Source organism: Lethenteron reissneri, chromosome 39, assembly GCF_015708825.2.
Source record: "Lethenteron reissneri isolate LAM-NWPU_2019-01 chromosome 39, ASM1570882v1, whole genome shotgun sequence".
NCBI classification, from domain to species: domain Eukaryota; kingdom Metazoa; phylum Chordata; class Hyperoartia; order Petromyzontiformes; family Petromyzontidae; genus Lethenteron; species Lethenteron reissneri.
This window is the reverse complement of record NC_083817.1, coordinates 344,309-359,612: the sequence shown is the minus strand read 5'-3', so window position 1 is coordinate 359,612 and position 15,304 is coordinate 344,309. Positions and strand designations below refer to the sequence as shown.

At 46.7% G+C, this 15,304-nt stretch overlaps 1 protein-coding gene across 1 annotated transcript; it reads left to right on the top strand.

Moving 5' to 3' along the window:
• The first annotated feature begins 9,834 nt into the window (after positions 1 to 9,834).
• Positions 9,835 to 14,511, top strand: LOC133351877 (gametocyte-specific factor 1-like). The gene is made up of 5 exons (XM_061567454.1): positions 9,835 to 9,933; positions 10,753 to 10,885; positions 11,399 to 11,495; positions 13,230 to 13,295; positions 14,403 to 14,511. Exons 1-5 carry the CDS (start codon positions 9,835 to 9,837, stop codon positions 14,509 to 14,511), a joined length of 504 nt encoding a protein of 167 aa, XP_061423438.1.
• Positions 14,512 to 15,304: the final 793 nt, after the last annotated feature.

Here is a 15,304-nt window from a genome sequence, read left to right as displayed (position 1 = left end):
AATATTTGTGAATCGACAAATATGAACCTCATTTGTGCTGCTTTCAAGCTCTAATATTCTGATCGTTTGCTACGACGTCATCTTTCTCTGTGCTGTGACCCATGGGCTTTATTTATCACTCGTTTCCTAAGAGTTTTACAGAGTTCGGATTATTCAGTAATTTGCATGTCTCTTTTTTATATTTCACGTAACTTTTGTGGTCTCAATTTTTCTGTCTGCTCCCTTATCTTTAGCCCCATTATGAAAACACTATCCGTTATTGTAACGATACATCTTTTAAAGTGGTGACATCCATTTAATCAGTTTTTTCCTTTATATATTTGAAATTGTTGCTCAGAATCTTAAGTAAGCTCCCCACTGTCCGAGTTTCTGGTGTTGGCTTTGCCGGCAGCTCGTTTTCCCCTCTCTGTGGCAATGTTGAGGTGCTACTTGCACCGCGAATCGCATCGCGCCGGTCTAAGATTGTCCCCGACGTCGATGCGTTGAAGTTGCCGAGTATCCGGCGCGCTGATTCACGTCCCATCTTGGTGGTGTAACAATGTCGTTTCCCTAGGGAAGCTCCCATTGTAGCAGTCACTTTGTACCGTTTCACATTTTGCCGTGAGTTTTTATGAAAATAACGACATTATATAAGTGCTGAACATGGATTTTGTTTGCGTTATTTACATATTTTATACCTGGTAATAATAGAATATAGAAATCTTGGCGATTGTGTTAGATATTGGTGGCGGCTGTGTGCAGCTCGCAAACGGTCGCGAGTTCAACGGTAGTTGTTCAATAAACGTGCCCCCGCCATAGGAGCATGTAATTTCCACCACTGCGTCAGGGCTCTAAACAGATTGTTTAGAGCGAATGTCCTTCAACAAAAGTGAGTATATCTGTCTTTGTGTGTGAGCTCCACTTGAAGCGTACACATCACATGGAGCCCACTCACATCACGTGGAGCTCACTCACATCACGTGGAGCTCACTCACATCACGTGGAGCCCACGCACACATCACGGGGAGCTCACATCACGTGACGCCCACACACATCACGTGACGCCCACACACATCACATGGAGCCCACACACATCACGTGGAGCCCACACACATCACGTGGAGCCCACACACATCACGTGACGCCCACACACATCACGTGGAGCCCACACACATCACGTGACGCCCACACACATCACGTGGAGCCCACACACATCACGTGGAGCTCACTCACATCACGTGGAGCCCACACACAGCACGTGGAGCCCACACACATCACGTGGAGCCCACACATATCACGTGGAGCCCACACACACATCACGTGGAGCCCACACACACATCACGTGGAGCCCACACACATCACATGGAGCCCACACACATCACATGGAGCCCACACACATCACGTGGAGCCCACTCACATCACGTGGAGCGCACTCACATCACGTGGAGCCCACACACATCACGTGGAGCGCACTCACATCACGTGGAGCCCACTCACATCACGTGGAGCCCACACACATCACGTGGAGCCCACACACATCACGTGGAGCCCACTCACATCACGTGGAGCCCACACACATCACGTGGAGCCCACACACATCACGTGGAGCGCACTCACATCACATGGAGCCCACACACACATCACGTGGAGCCCACACACATCACGTGGAGCCCACACACACATCACGTGGAGCCCACACACATCACGTGGAGCGCACTCACATCACGTGGAGCCCACTCACATCACGTGGAGCCCACTCACATCACGTGGAGCCCACACACATCACATGGAGCCCACACACATCACGTGGAGCCCACACACATCACGTGGAGCCCACACACATCACATGGAGCCCACTCACATCACGTGGAGCCCACTCACATCACGTGGAGCCCACACACATCACATGGAGCCCACACACATCACGTGGAGCCCACACACATCACGTGGAGCCCACACACATCACGTGGAGCCCACTCCCATCACGTGGAGCCCACACACATCACATGGAGCCCACACACATCACGTGGAGCCCACACACATCACGTGGAGCCCACACACATCACATGGAGCCCACTCACATCACGTGGAGCCCACTCACATCACGTGGAGCCCACACACATCACATGGAGCCCACACACATCACGTGGAGCCCACACACATCACGTGGAGCCCACACACATCACGTGGAGCGCACTCACATCACATGGAGCCCACACACATCACGTGGAGCCCACACACATCACGTGGAGCCCACACACATCACGTGGAGCCCACACACATCACGTGGAGCCCACTCACATCACGTGGAGCCCACACACATCACGTGGAGCCCACACACATCACGTGGAGCCCGCTCACATCACGTGGAGCCCACACACATCACGTGGAGCCCACTCACATCACGTGGAGCCCACACACATCACGTGGAGCCCACACACATCACGTGGAGCCCGCACACATCACGTGGAGCCCACACACATCACGTGGAGTCCACTCACATCACGTGGAGCGCACTCACATCACGTGGAGCCCACACACATCACGTGGAGCCCACACACATCACGTGGAGCCCACACATCACGTGGAGCCCACTCACATCACGTGGAGCCCACACACACATCACGTGGAGCCCACACACATCACGTGACGCCCACACACATCACGTGGAGCCCACACACATCACGTGGAGCCCACACACATCACGTGGAGCGCACTCACATCACGTGACGCCCACACACATCACGTGGAGCCCACTCACATCACGTGGAGCCCACTCACATCACGTGGAGCGCACACACATCACGTGGAGCCCACACACATCACGTGGAGCCCACACACATCACGTGGAGCGCACTCACATCACGTGGAGCCCACACACATCACGTGGAGCCCACACACATCACGTGGAGCGCACTCACATCACGTGGAGCCCACACACATCACGTGGAGCCCACACACATCACGTGACGCCCACACACATCACATGGAGCCCACACACATCACGTGGAGCCCACACACATCACGTGGAGCCCACACACATCACGTGGAGCGCACTCACATCACGTGGAGCCCACACACATCACGTGGAGCCCACTCACATCACGTGGAGCGCACACACATCACGTGGAGCCCACACACATCACGTGGAGCCCACACACATCACGTGGAGCGAAGACACATCACGTGGAGCCCACTCACATCACGTGGAGCCCACACACACATCACGTGGAGCCCACACACATCACGTGGAGCCCACTCACATCACGTGGAGCCCACACACATCACGTGGAGCCCACACACATCAAATGGAGCCCACACACATCACGTGGAGCCCACACACACATCACGTGGAGCCCACACACATCACATGGAGCCCACACACACATCACGTGGAGCCCACACACATCACGGGGAGCTCACATCACGTGACGCCCACACACACTACGTGGAGCTCACTCACATCACGTGGAGCCCACAATCACGTGGAGCTAACACACGGTACACCACGTGGTGCTCATTCACGCCAATACCCGCCATCCACCACGGCGTCTGTGCCAGGCCAGGTGCACTTTGAAGCCACGGGAAGTGTCGAAGGCTCACTGACATGAGGTCACGGGACAGACCCAGGCGCCATGGGTTGACTGAGATGACTAGCAGATGCACCAGTTGTGCACCCTCCTGTACCAACGTGCTGCATTTTATACTCCCAGAAGCTCCTCGTTGTTGTTGGAGGGTGACTACCCCCATCTGACCAGTAGCGTCCTTCACGAGTCTGTTCCATAGAGGCCGATCTTGACACCGCTGGTACCCGTCTTAAGCAAGACCACTCAACTCCACATCCTCCTGTAGCGTCTCCTGCCCGTTTAGCCCCCTCTATCCGGCCAAAGATAATCGACTTAGGTATGCGGTGGTTGGGCATGCGGTGAGCGACATGACCCAGCCAACGCAGCCTTGCCTGTGGGAGGAGCTCACTAATGGGAATGTGTCCAGGTCTTCAAGGATTTGTGAGCTCCTCACACAGTCCAGCATGGTGAAACCCAGGATGGAGCGGAAGCAGGCCGGCCTGAATGTTTCTAACCGGAGCAGATGTTCCATTCGAGGGGTCGACGTTTCACAAGCGTAGAGAAGACACGAAACTTTGTGTGGAGCGACAGACCAGGTAGCTTCCGCACAGCGTTACGCAGACGACAACAAGCAAATGCCGCCCGACTGATTCGAAGTGTGAAGCCTCCGCTGTGAACCTCGAGAGCTCGCTCACACCACGTGGCCTCGATCGCACCACGTGGCCTCGCCTCACCGCGCCACGTGCGCGTCGCTAATTCATGCGCCGGGGCCCAATCACGTGACTACAACCGCCTGGGAGTCGGAGACACGAGGTGAGCGGAACGGGGGCCCCGAGGTAAGGCGGTAGGGGGCCGGGCTGAGTGATAGGGGGGCCGGGCTGAGTGATAGGGGGGCCGGGGTGAGCGATAGGGGGGCCGGGGTGAGCGATAGGGGGGCGGGGTGAGCGATAGGGGGCCGGGGTGAGGAGCGACAGGGGCGAGTGCACGAGGCGCCGCCGTTGCCGAACTTGTTTCGGGCCACGAGGCCTTCCGGCGCCATCTCCACTTGTAGCATCTCGGCCGGCGTTGAGCGTGGCCAGACCCGGGTGGGTGAGGGACGAGGCTTGCCGGGTGTTGTGGGGCGGCAGGGTGGGTCTCGTTTCACACGGGGCCAGACAGGAGAACATCCTTTGATGGGATTGCCCAAACAGGCCCAGGCCCTCGTGAAAGGTGACGTGATCCTCGCCGAGGCTTTGCTGGGTAAAGGGAATGCATGCGGTACCAAGGTAGTGGGGAATGTTGGCACGGTAATCCATGATACAACAATGCGAAGTGCATAACACGTGGGTAGAAGTGGGAGATAGTTTTGTCACAAAGAACTTGGCATCATCTCTCGGCCTCCACTGCAACTCAGCACGCATCGATCCAGCCGTGTGTGCAGATTCGATATTCTCTATTTGAAGCTTTCGTGACTGCATGGATTCATACTCTTAGATTCCCTGATGTTTTTAAATAGAAACATTTACATTTAAAGCTTCTACATAAATCATTAAAACATTTAAATTACAAATTAACTCACAGCGCCCTAACGCCTACAGCTAGGCCTAAAGCCTAGAACTAGGCCTCAATCTCTCCCTTCGTATCGTCCGATTCGGTGCAGCAACATCGCCCCCGACTGCAAACACTTGGCAGGACCCTACACAAACTTTACACTCAGTGGGGCTTTCCTGGCTAAACAAGTGTAATAATACATTATGTTTCTATTCTTTGGTTATTCGTTCCTACCAGCCCACCCCGCAGGGTTCTGTTTCGGTAAAGTCACGTAGGTAAAAAATATAATTAATAAAAGTAATAGAAATAAAATAAATCACGACGTTTCGGAGGCAACACAAGTCTCCGTCATCAGGTGGGGCCGTCACAGCCAAATTTACTGTATCAAGTGAGGAAAACATTTCAAGATGCAGTAGAACCTCTGGTCACGAACGCTTCTGACCACGAACAAATCTGGTTCCGACCAAACAATTCACAATTTTGTGTAATCTGGTCACGAACACGAACTCGGGTGGCGATCAAACACGGCCGATTTCCCCTTCCGCGCCAATTCCCTGTTTGTTTACAAACAACACAAAGCGTAACAGTTATGTATATAACTTTTGTTATTTCAAATTACTAGTAAGATTAATTTTCTGAGTGTAGTCATACCCCTCCCCCCTTATCCAAGCCGTAATTTAGAGAGCGAAAGTGCTAAGTACGTAAACGTTCATACGAGATTACGGTGAATGCTTCCAAAAACAATACTGCACCCAAATATTATTGTTAACTTATTTTCAATAGAAACATGAATTGCTCATACGAATATTCTCTCTCTCAGAATCGACCGACTGATGTAGCAGACGAAACAATCATCTTGTTGAACGATTCAAAACCTTGACGCGGCAATGTTAGTTTTCTCTGTTGTTCAAGGTTTTCTCAGTGTTATTCAATGTTTTTACATTTAGTTTATTATTACACTATGAATTCTATGGCATAATGAACAATTTTTGTGCTTAAACATATTTTAAAACACTATATACAGTTCGTAGGAGTGGAACAGATTAATCGTATTTACATACAATCCAATGGCGAAATTAGGTTCGAGTCACCAACAAATCGGGTTGCGACCAAAGTTATGGAACGAATTATGGTCGTGACCAGAGGTTTTACTGTACAAGTTAAGCTGTGACTTCTTGTCTCGTCTGTTACAAACTCTAACAGATAGGTGAAATTCAATGGTATAGTGTATCGCAGATTGTATAATAATAAATAGTATAAAAGTGTAAGGTTTAATATAATGTATAAGGTAATATATAGTATCGTAATTGTTTAGTGAATATACAGCAGTGTGGTATACAGTAGGGTGGGTAGAATAATACTTAGTGTAATATTACAATGTATAGTCTAAAGGTGGTGTATAGTAATGCAGTATATAATTTAATGTTGGGTTTGTCTATGGCAGTATATAGTACGGGGTAGATCCGTGTAATGTAAGGAAAAAGTTTAGCTGGAGGCATATTATATTTTTTGGGACAGTGAATTGTAATGTATGACTTACTGTTAGTAGCTCAGCTTATTGGAGAGTATATTTAGTATATTGATAATATTGATATATTTTAGATTTTACGTGGTGGTTTGGCTGCTGCAGCTCCTTACTATTAAAATTCCTTCCCTTTATTTCTGCTAACCCTACCTCCCTCCCTTTGTTGCTGCTAATCCTACACTGATGCACGGGCATAATATGACTTTGAGAGCCCCCCCCCTCCTACGCATTCCACAAGTAGTGACTAATCCCATATCTGCATTTGCCATAAATATGCTAAATTCCTCTGTTGATATGTAAATTCCTTTGCCAAGGCGCCCTTCCTCCCCCAACCCAGCTTAAATATACGCTGCCAAGCTTGGTGGTGTTCATTCAGACGCTGTCTTTCCCACAGGCCTGTTCTTCACTTGAGGACGGCTGCTTGCGTTGTGGCCGAAACGTCGTGAGAATTGTGTTTTATAATGTTTTATTTTTATTATTTTATTATTTCCCTTCTACGTAACTTTACCGGAAAAAAACAAGAAGATGAATCCCTGCAGTCACTGAAAGCTTTAAATCGAAATTGTAAATCTGTTGCCTCAAACTTTTACCCCGACATCTGGGGGGGGGGGGGGGGTCCACTTTCTGTAACGTTTTGATTCGGGCCTTCTGAAAGGTGCTCATAATTTAGTTGATGGCCAAACGGAGCGCCGGGCTTGTATAATAGATGCATGCATTATGGAGTCTCGTATCCAAATCGTGGAAGGTGGTCGAGTCCTGGTGAAGGGTGACCGTGTGGTCACGCGCCACTGATGCCACCACTGGGACGGTGTCGGGGCGCCATCGACAGACAAGGGCTGAGCGACTAATCGATTTAATATCGAAATCGCAGTTTGAAACGATGTGATTAGCAAATCGCAAAGGCTGCGATGTTTTGCGATTTGAAAAGTCCTATTTCTTATTGGAATTGTTTTATTATTATAACTTTATTTATTTAACTTAACAATTCTTCTATGTTTTATTGTTCTATTTCAATTTACACATTTGAATAAATACATGTTGGAAGCAATTTATATTTTTTAAGTTCTCATCTTTGCATTAGAATATATAGAGCAGTTAATGTTTTGATGGTATCATGTGGTAATGCTCCATCACATGTTTTAAATCTATTACACAGTGAATATTGAACTGAAGCTTGGCTTTAAAAAATGTAATCGCAAATCAAATCGCAATATCTGTCAGAAAAATCGCAATTAGATATTTTCCTCAAATCGTTCAGCCCTCCGACAAACTCGCGCCGAGATGTTCACACCAACCCGTGCGTCGTGTTCTTGTTCCAGGTTGCCACGATTGAAGCAGTTGCCAGTCGGAAGATTACAATGGTAATGATCACAGTCTTAAACACAAATCACAGGTTTTTTGTTTGGTGCTGCCAATAGTTTAGTTTGAGTTAAAATTCAATGTGCAATTTTATTGAGGGGACTGTCTTGTCTTAGTGTGGTCTGGGACTGTTGTGGATTTACTGCCTTGCCCAAGATTATATTTAGTGTTTACAAATCGGCAGGAATGTATGTACTTATGCAATGTGTACTTATAATGGTTATCTATTTTTATATTTAGTGACATTCCTACCTTTTTTCTATTTTGCATTAATATCGTTTTATGTATTTGTTGTAACTTGTGGACCTGCCCCGACTGTACATCTGTGAAAAAAGCTTCATAGCTCATCGGATTTCTCCAGGATAAATAAATATGATTCTGCCAATAATGCCAAGCTTGTCATCCTGGTTGGCAATCCCCTCTGCAAGCTGTGGAGCAAACCACTAAGACTATAGGACTTATTCCAAACTGCTCACACTTTGCCATCACTCGCTTTTATTACCCCGCTACCCTATCAAAAGTTAGGATAATGATACAGCTATTTACCCCTTTTGCAAAATTAACCATACAAACATCAGCGTGCTCTAGAAGTATTAACCTGCAGTGTTCAACAGTGGAACAACACTGGCATCATTGGAGACACAACATTGCAGCAACCTGGCATGGATATTCCTCCGAGACACTGGTGTAGCCATCAGAACATTGACAGGATGATGCGCACAAATAAAAGACGAGCTACGGTAGTACAATGGAGACCGTGCAACCAACCCATGGACCATTTATAGTAAAACCATAGAGACGCATAAAGGCACAGAGATGCATGGGGACCGGATCGTAAACCACTGGTCAGCGCTTCTCTTCTCGGGGAATTTAAAGGCTCCGTGCGCACACTCTCCGGAAGCCGTCTCGTCGTGGCGAGCAGACCTCCATGTTAGCTTTTAGCTCCTGGACATATTTCCATACGCAAGAAAATATTTACAATTCTATTTTTGTAATATGGTTAATTAAAAGTATACCGTTATGCGCGTGGAATTATTTTTAGTCAAGGCAAACATTTTAAGTAAATGTTAATACATAAAAAGAGCAAGCCTGACCGCTGATGAAACGCTGAGTATTGAAACCAATGCTGCTGAAATGATGCACTCCCAGAAGTTTGTGTGGCTAATCAGATGTAAAAAAAAATGTATGTAAGGGCACAGCAATTGTAAAGAGGCATATTGTGTATCTGGTAATTTTAATCGAATACCTGGTCCTTTCACCAGGACCTGCGCTTCTGCATTTGTAGGGAGAAGAGTATGTTTGTGGCTTCATTGTGTTGCCAGTGGACGTCAGTAGCAGCATAAGCTTGACAAAGTAAACTGTTAATTGGTCAAAATACAAAAACAAACTGACGAAAGAAACCACAAAATTCACTTTGTGAGCAAGTTGAGCTGCTGTGATGAGCACAGGTGACGGGATTGACAAAGGCTTTGAGTGGTCCTACCAAGTTTAAATTACCCCAGCATACAGTGGGTTGCCAGGGTGGCACAGTGGTGACACTTTTACCTCGGCAAAAAGGGCCTGGATTTGATTCCCGGCTCGAATGCCTTCCTGTGGGGAGTTTGTTATCCCTTTTCTGCATGGGTGACCCCAGGTTTTCGAGTTTACTCCCAATGCTCAACAAACACAGTGTAACTGGTATTGGCCAATCATCACATTGCATAACCCTCCAGAAAAAGAGTCTTCGTACTTATTGTGACCTTTCAGGGCAATTTGAGTCATATCTGCAGTGTAAGTTAAGGCACACATATTAGGGACTCGGGTATGACGATTTTAATGCGAACATGTGCCGGTGCTGTTGATCCATGACAGGCTGCGTACGCAGCACCTGTCACGATGGCCTTGGACAAGGATGAGGTGCTGTCATGCCCATTCAACAAAAACCACAAAGTGCATGTTTGCCGTTTTCCGTACCACATCGTCAAGTGCCGTAAGGTGAGGACACATTGACAATGCATTCTCCGGGAGTCTAACAGTTTTACACAAATGCCTTGGTTTCTCTTGATGTATGATACTAGTTTAAAAAAACATGAGAGATGAGAGGGAGGTATTCAACCTGACTAAAGATTTATGAGAGTGATGGAGCCAGGAGTGGTACAAGGGAATTGAGGCGAGAGATTTCAGGGGCAATATCGAAGGTAGGAGATAGATTTTTTTATCTGAGAGCTGTCATTGGAAGAGTTAGAAAGGTGACCAATGTGAAATAATAACCTTCAGAACAACTACTTTGATTGCACCCTTTTCTGAGAACTTTGCTTTAATTTTGCATTCATATTACCCTCAAACGGCAGCTTTGGGAGTGGGATTCTACTAAACTCTTGGTGTGTGGCTATTTGGTCATGTATGCCATTACCTGAGCATTATTTGTGTGTAACTACATTTACAATGTGTGTGTGTGGCTATGTGGCCATGCATAATGTGTGTGCATATAATGCCTCATTAGTGGAAAGTGGCAATGTAGTAGTTGTCGCACTGCGCTATGAACCTAGTGACCTGAGTTTGATTGATGGCCATGGCCAACATCAGGGACAAATATTTTAACCAGTTTTGGGCCTCCCTAAGCTCGGCCTTAAATGAGTACCTGGTGCGGTGTGTAAACATCGGCACTGAGAAGACAAAGGTGGCCAGGCATGGTCATGACCACACCACACCCTCCGTAGATATACCGTGGCAGCCTACATAGGTGCTCGCTTAACAGCAATTGTCCCTAACAGCCTGTGTATGCTTCATGGGGAATCTTTGTTGATGCCTCAGAACTACCCAATGCTGGCGAGGGAGATGGCCACGTGTCCCTTCAATGCGTGCCACATCATGCCGCGGTGCGAGCTGCAGCGCCACATTTCCCGCTGCCCACAACGCAGCTACGTGGAACGCGAGCTGAGCCACGGTGAGTGGAGTCTGCGCCCTAGCAGAGCTTATCGTGTGCAGTGTTTGGCGTGAGCGGAGCTCACTCGCCGTGTGCTCGGGGGAAATTCCGATTCACCTGCTATTACTGAACGAGCTCTTGCTAGTTTTTGTTATTCGCAAATCTTTTCCTTGTTTTTAGTTTGTTCGTAATGTTAGCTCGCTGATAGACGAGCACAATATTACGTGACCGCTCAAAGTTAACGCCCAGTGAGGTAGGTACCTCCAGTGGTACAGCGGTTGGAGTAGCCGGTTGGGGCGGAAGAGCTTGGACGGGCCTGACCCTGGCCTCGGGGCCACCAGCACGGGCAGCAGGGGGTAGCTCGAGCAATGACATCCATTGTGGTAAAATTAACGTATCTTTGAAAAGCATTTTAATGTCAATGTTACACCTTTCACACATCTTGTAAACGGTACATGAGTTGGTGATGAAACATGGGACACGTGAATTGTTCGTTCCCATATGAATTGACCTGCATCCACACTTTTTCAACAGCCATGAAACTATCCAACGGCGGTGTGCCGAAGGTGCTGCCTACGCCACCGTGCCACTCGGCGCAAATGGAGTGCACAGAGGACTGGGATGTAGGTGGGTGATGGGGCGAACTGGGCTGTCTTCCATTTTCCTAGAAAATGCCTTTCATTTAAATTTTCCGAGAAAATGAAGACAACCCAAGTACCCCGAGTTCAGTTTTACAAAAACACTGCCACCTGCATCTCTCTACATTTGTCTTTATTTTGATTCATTTGTCTTTGAGAAAAGGTACAGTAGTGCAATTGTGGCCATGCAACACAAACTTTGACCGTGTAGTAATTGATTCGTCTTGTGGTCCTTAAACGGAGGAATACCAAAGCTGCACGAACTATGCTGAAGCCCTCTCGTGGCTCGCAGACCTCAACATTGGCACTTAGCTCCTGAATGCATTGCCACCGTACGCATGATTCAGTTTTTATTCAGGTCTATACTAGGTTGGATACAAAACATGACACAATCCAGTACTACATGATGCACGTATATTATACACCAATTGGAGGGACTACTGCAGCATGCAATGTATATCTTCGAATTGTGTTTTGAAATTTGAACTATACCAGCCAGAAATGTAAATATAATTATGTTTACAACTGTAGTTGAAATGCAAACTAATTGCATGCTTGCTGTTAGCACAATACTCCGGCAGTTTAATCTTAGTCTGGTATAGATAAATAATCGGAGAATATACATAATAAGTCAATGTTGTTTACACATCCCATCAGCCACACTGCCATGTGTATAAACACGTGTTTTATCCAAATGTAATACAATACAAGCCACTCCATTCTGTCTTTCAGTTTTAACCAGTTTGGTTTTCGTTATTTATTCATCTTTTACATTTTTTTACAAGATAATTTTCCTTTCACTTATGTGTCCCCAGTTATAGTGCACGTAAATTGTAGAACTTGTATACTTTATGGTTTGGGCCTAAGTGGTAAGATCAGTCTGTTAACCGTCTTTCATCTGAATGAAATCTATTCTTAGCAAGTCACCGGGTGCTGAGCGATCCGATGTGGGATCTGCTTTGTTGTACTTGCAAATGCTACAGTGCCGAGTGTTGTTGATGTAATCTGTGTGTGCCCAGCAGAAATTGAATCGTGGACAAGAAACTCTCGGGAGTTTACGTGGGGAGTTGGTTACAAGCAAAGAGAGAGTGGTGAAGTAAATTTTAGCAACATCCCTGCAAAGTGAGCCTTGCCGTGCCCTCAACAATTACTCGATAATTGCGGTGCTCTCGGTGTCATTAATCAGCACAAATGTCTCCTCCTTTTCTGTTTAAACAACTTGCATTTTTAAACATTTATATTTCATGATACATTCGTTTATGGGTTAGTCCACAATTATCAGGCCAAATACGTTTGGTAAGACCCTCCACCACCCAACATAGTCAAACAAATTAATTTGTTTCACGGACAAGTGCTTACCAACGCGCACCGACTGTTATTGTTCCAGCTCCACTGATGAGCTGTAGAAGAAGTCTCATAAATGTAGCAATTAGATGCGACACTGCGCTTTCAACTGCGTCAAGCATCTTCAGGTCTCAACTGAGCAAGTCGGAATAACTGTGTCACCTGACCTGGCTTTTTAAATAAGTGTCATGAGATAAGAGGAACGACCACTAAGATTTAAACTTGACGTTCACCTCCAAACTAATTATAATGTATCCCACCCTGGGCATCTCGCATGAAAGCAAATTAATCGCATTCACATTATAGACTAAAGTTTAACATGTAGGAATTTTCTCCAATATGTATCATAAATGTTACTGCGTCGATGTTTATTTCTGTACCAGCATGTCACCAGCCATGAAGACGCTGTTTAAGAAGCAATTGGGGGATGCCATGGACAGTGATTGCAGGTGAGAGAGGGAGCCGAGTTTATTCTGTTTTGGACAAATGATATGCTTGGCTGGGCAGAGTGGCATTCACCTTGTGCCTTGAGGCCTGGTGACATGGCTAGGGGGTTGCAGTACAGAAAGTAGCTTCTTCATCCATCTGTGAGAGCCTCCAGTATACACGTGGGTGTTTTTTTTCCTCCCACATCGAGCGCACACAATTTGTTATTCAACAAACCGCTCAAAGCGGAACCATCCATTATAAGAAAGAAGTTCAACATAAATAAAGCACGCACTTTTTTTACCTCTAGGTTATAACTGCATATGGTTTTACTAATAATCGTGTTTATTTTTATACAGCGTCGACTGTGCATATTGCATCGTGAAACATGGTAGAATGTGTAGTTGCACATTTTTCTTGAAGTAGCTTACTAAATGATCAATATATGGGAGACTGCAGACAAGTGGGAAGGCAGCCAGAAGGGGCATCAACCATTGCCTTGAGCTCTGGTCCTATATTGGCATGTTTTACCAACACCACCAGTCAAAACGTTGCAGTATGAATCTTAGATTTATTTTCCCTGGATTGTTTAGATATTAAGTTCATGAACGAGTGTTTATACCTGTAGAGCACCCACACATGCAAGGGGGGTAACAATCAATCCCTGTACAGATCGAATACAGATGGTTATAAACAGCACATCTGTCAAATAAGGTTTGCCTAAATATTGATGTTATATTATGCAGGGAGGTGAACATTTAGTAGTGCCAATGAACACATGTTTAATAAATTATTAACATTAATTTCCTGTTCCCAGATCCCCAGTGTGTGTGGTTGCAATGCCACGTAGTGCAGTGGTTTAGCGCGTGGCTAGCACACTGCGCTATAAACGTGGTGACCCCATTTCAATTTCCGTTCACAGCAAACATTGGTGATGAATATCCTAACCGGGCCTGGGCCGACCCTAGGCCAACTCGGCCTTCGTATCAGCAATGGGATCCAAATCCGCTAGGGCCTGGTGCAGTGCCAGCCCTAATAGGCGCTCGCTAGTGGCACAGTCTTTTAGAGCCGATCTGGTGATTTTTGTCAATGCCAAGTGCACCGTAGTTGAAGTTGCATTGCCGTTGCAGCATGGTGAATATCCGCATCCCGTCTACGCTGCCAGACGTCCTCTCCGAGTGGATGGAGGACTGTGCTGTTGGCGGCCACCCGAGCACGGGTCAAAGGAAGAAGCTGTGAGTGGCCTTCCCATGGCTTGGCAGTAGCATGTTCGCCACTTGTTCAGAGGTTCGCGGTTCGAATCTGGCACGCTGCCCTGGTTATTACTCCAAGTGTATGACCGGATAATACATGCCATCTGCTTCACAGCGGACGTTTAAAGATGCACGTGACTTGATTCAAAAATAGTAGGCTATTGAATGTCAGTGTGGTGGCCAGATTTGAAAATTACCTGTTTATGAGACATGGCGCCTTCTTGATAGCCTTCCGCTCTAAGAATGGCATGAATATCAAATGTGGACCAAGTTATTGGTTCCTGTCAAAGACCTCCAAACTGGTTTTTACGAAACTACAGTCTTAGTCCCCCACTGTGGTTTACCTTTCCACATTTAGCAATCATTGTTCAAAATACATTAGCAGACGATGCGCATCCTCCACGTATCTGTCCCTCGACAAAAAAAAATGTAACCATTTTTTTTTTTACACATCCCATCAGCCACATTCTGAGAATGCATCATTTCAAACTTGAACCACTGCTGTTGAGATCACAGACTTGAACCACTACTGCTGAAATTTCAGACTTGAACCACCGCTGCTGAAATCACACACTCCGAGAAGAAAGGCCATGTGGCTAATGGGATGTATAAAAATGTGTTTTATGGGTAGGGACAGGTATGTGAAAGGGACATCTGCTTATTTATTTTGTAACTTATTTTCTCCACAATGACGCAAATTATTTTGTTCTCCGTTCAAATAGACATTAACTTGTGATGGTTGGTCAACGTGGATAGATATGTAGAGATGTGGAGTGGTA

What these genes read in the sequence shown, in the direction of transcription:
- LOC133351877 (XM_061567454.1), top strand. Translation starts at nt 9,835, where the DNA reads ATGGCCTTGGACAAGGATGAGGTGCTGTCATGCCCATTCAACAAAAAC. An exon ending in GGAACGCGAGCTGAGCCACG is followed by an intron (nt 10,886 to 11,398) that starts GTGAGTGGAGTC and finishes CTTTTTCAACAG; the next exon opens with CCATGAAACTATCCAACGGC. An exon ending in GAGGACTGGGATGTAGGTGG is followed by an intron (nt 11,496 to 13,229) that starts GTGATGGGGCGA and finishes TTTCTGTACCAG; the next exon opens with CATGTCACCAGCCATGAAGA.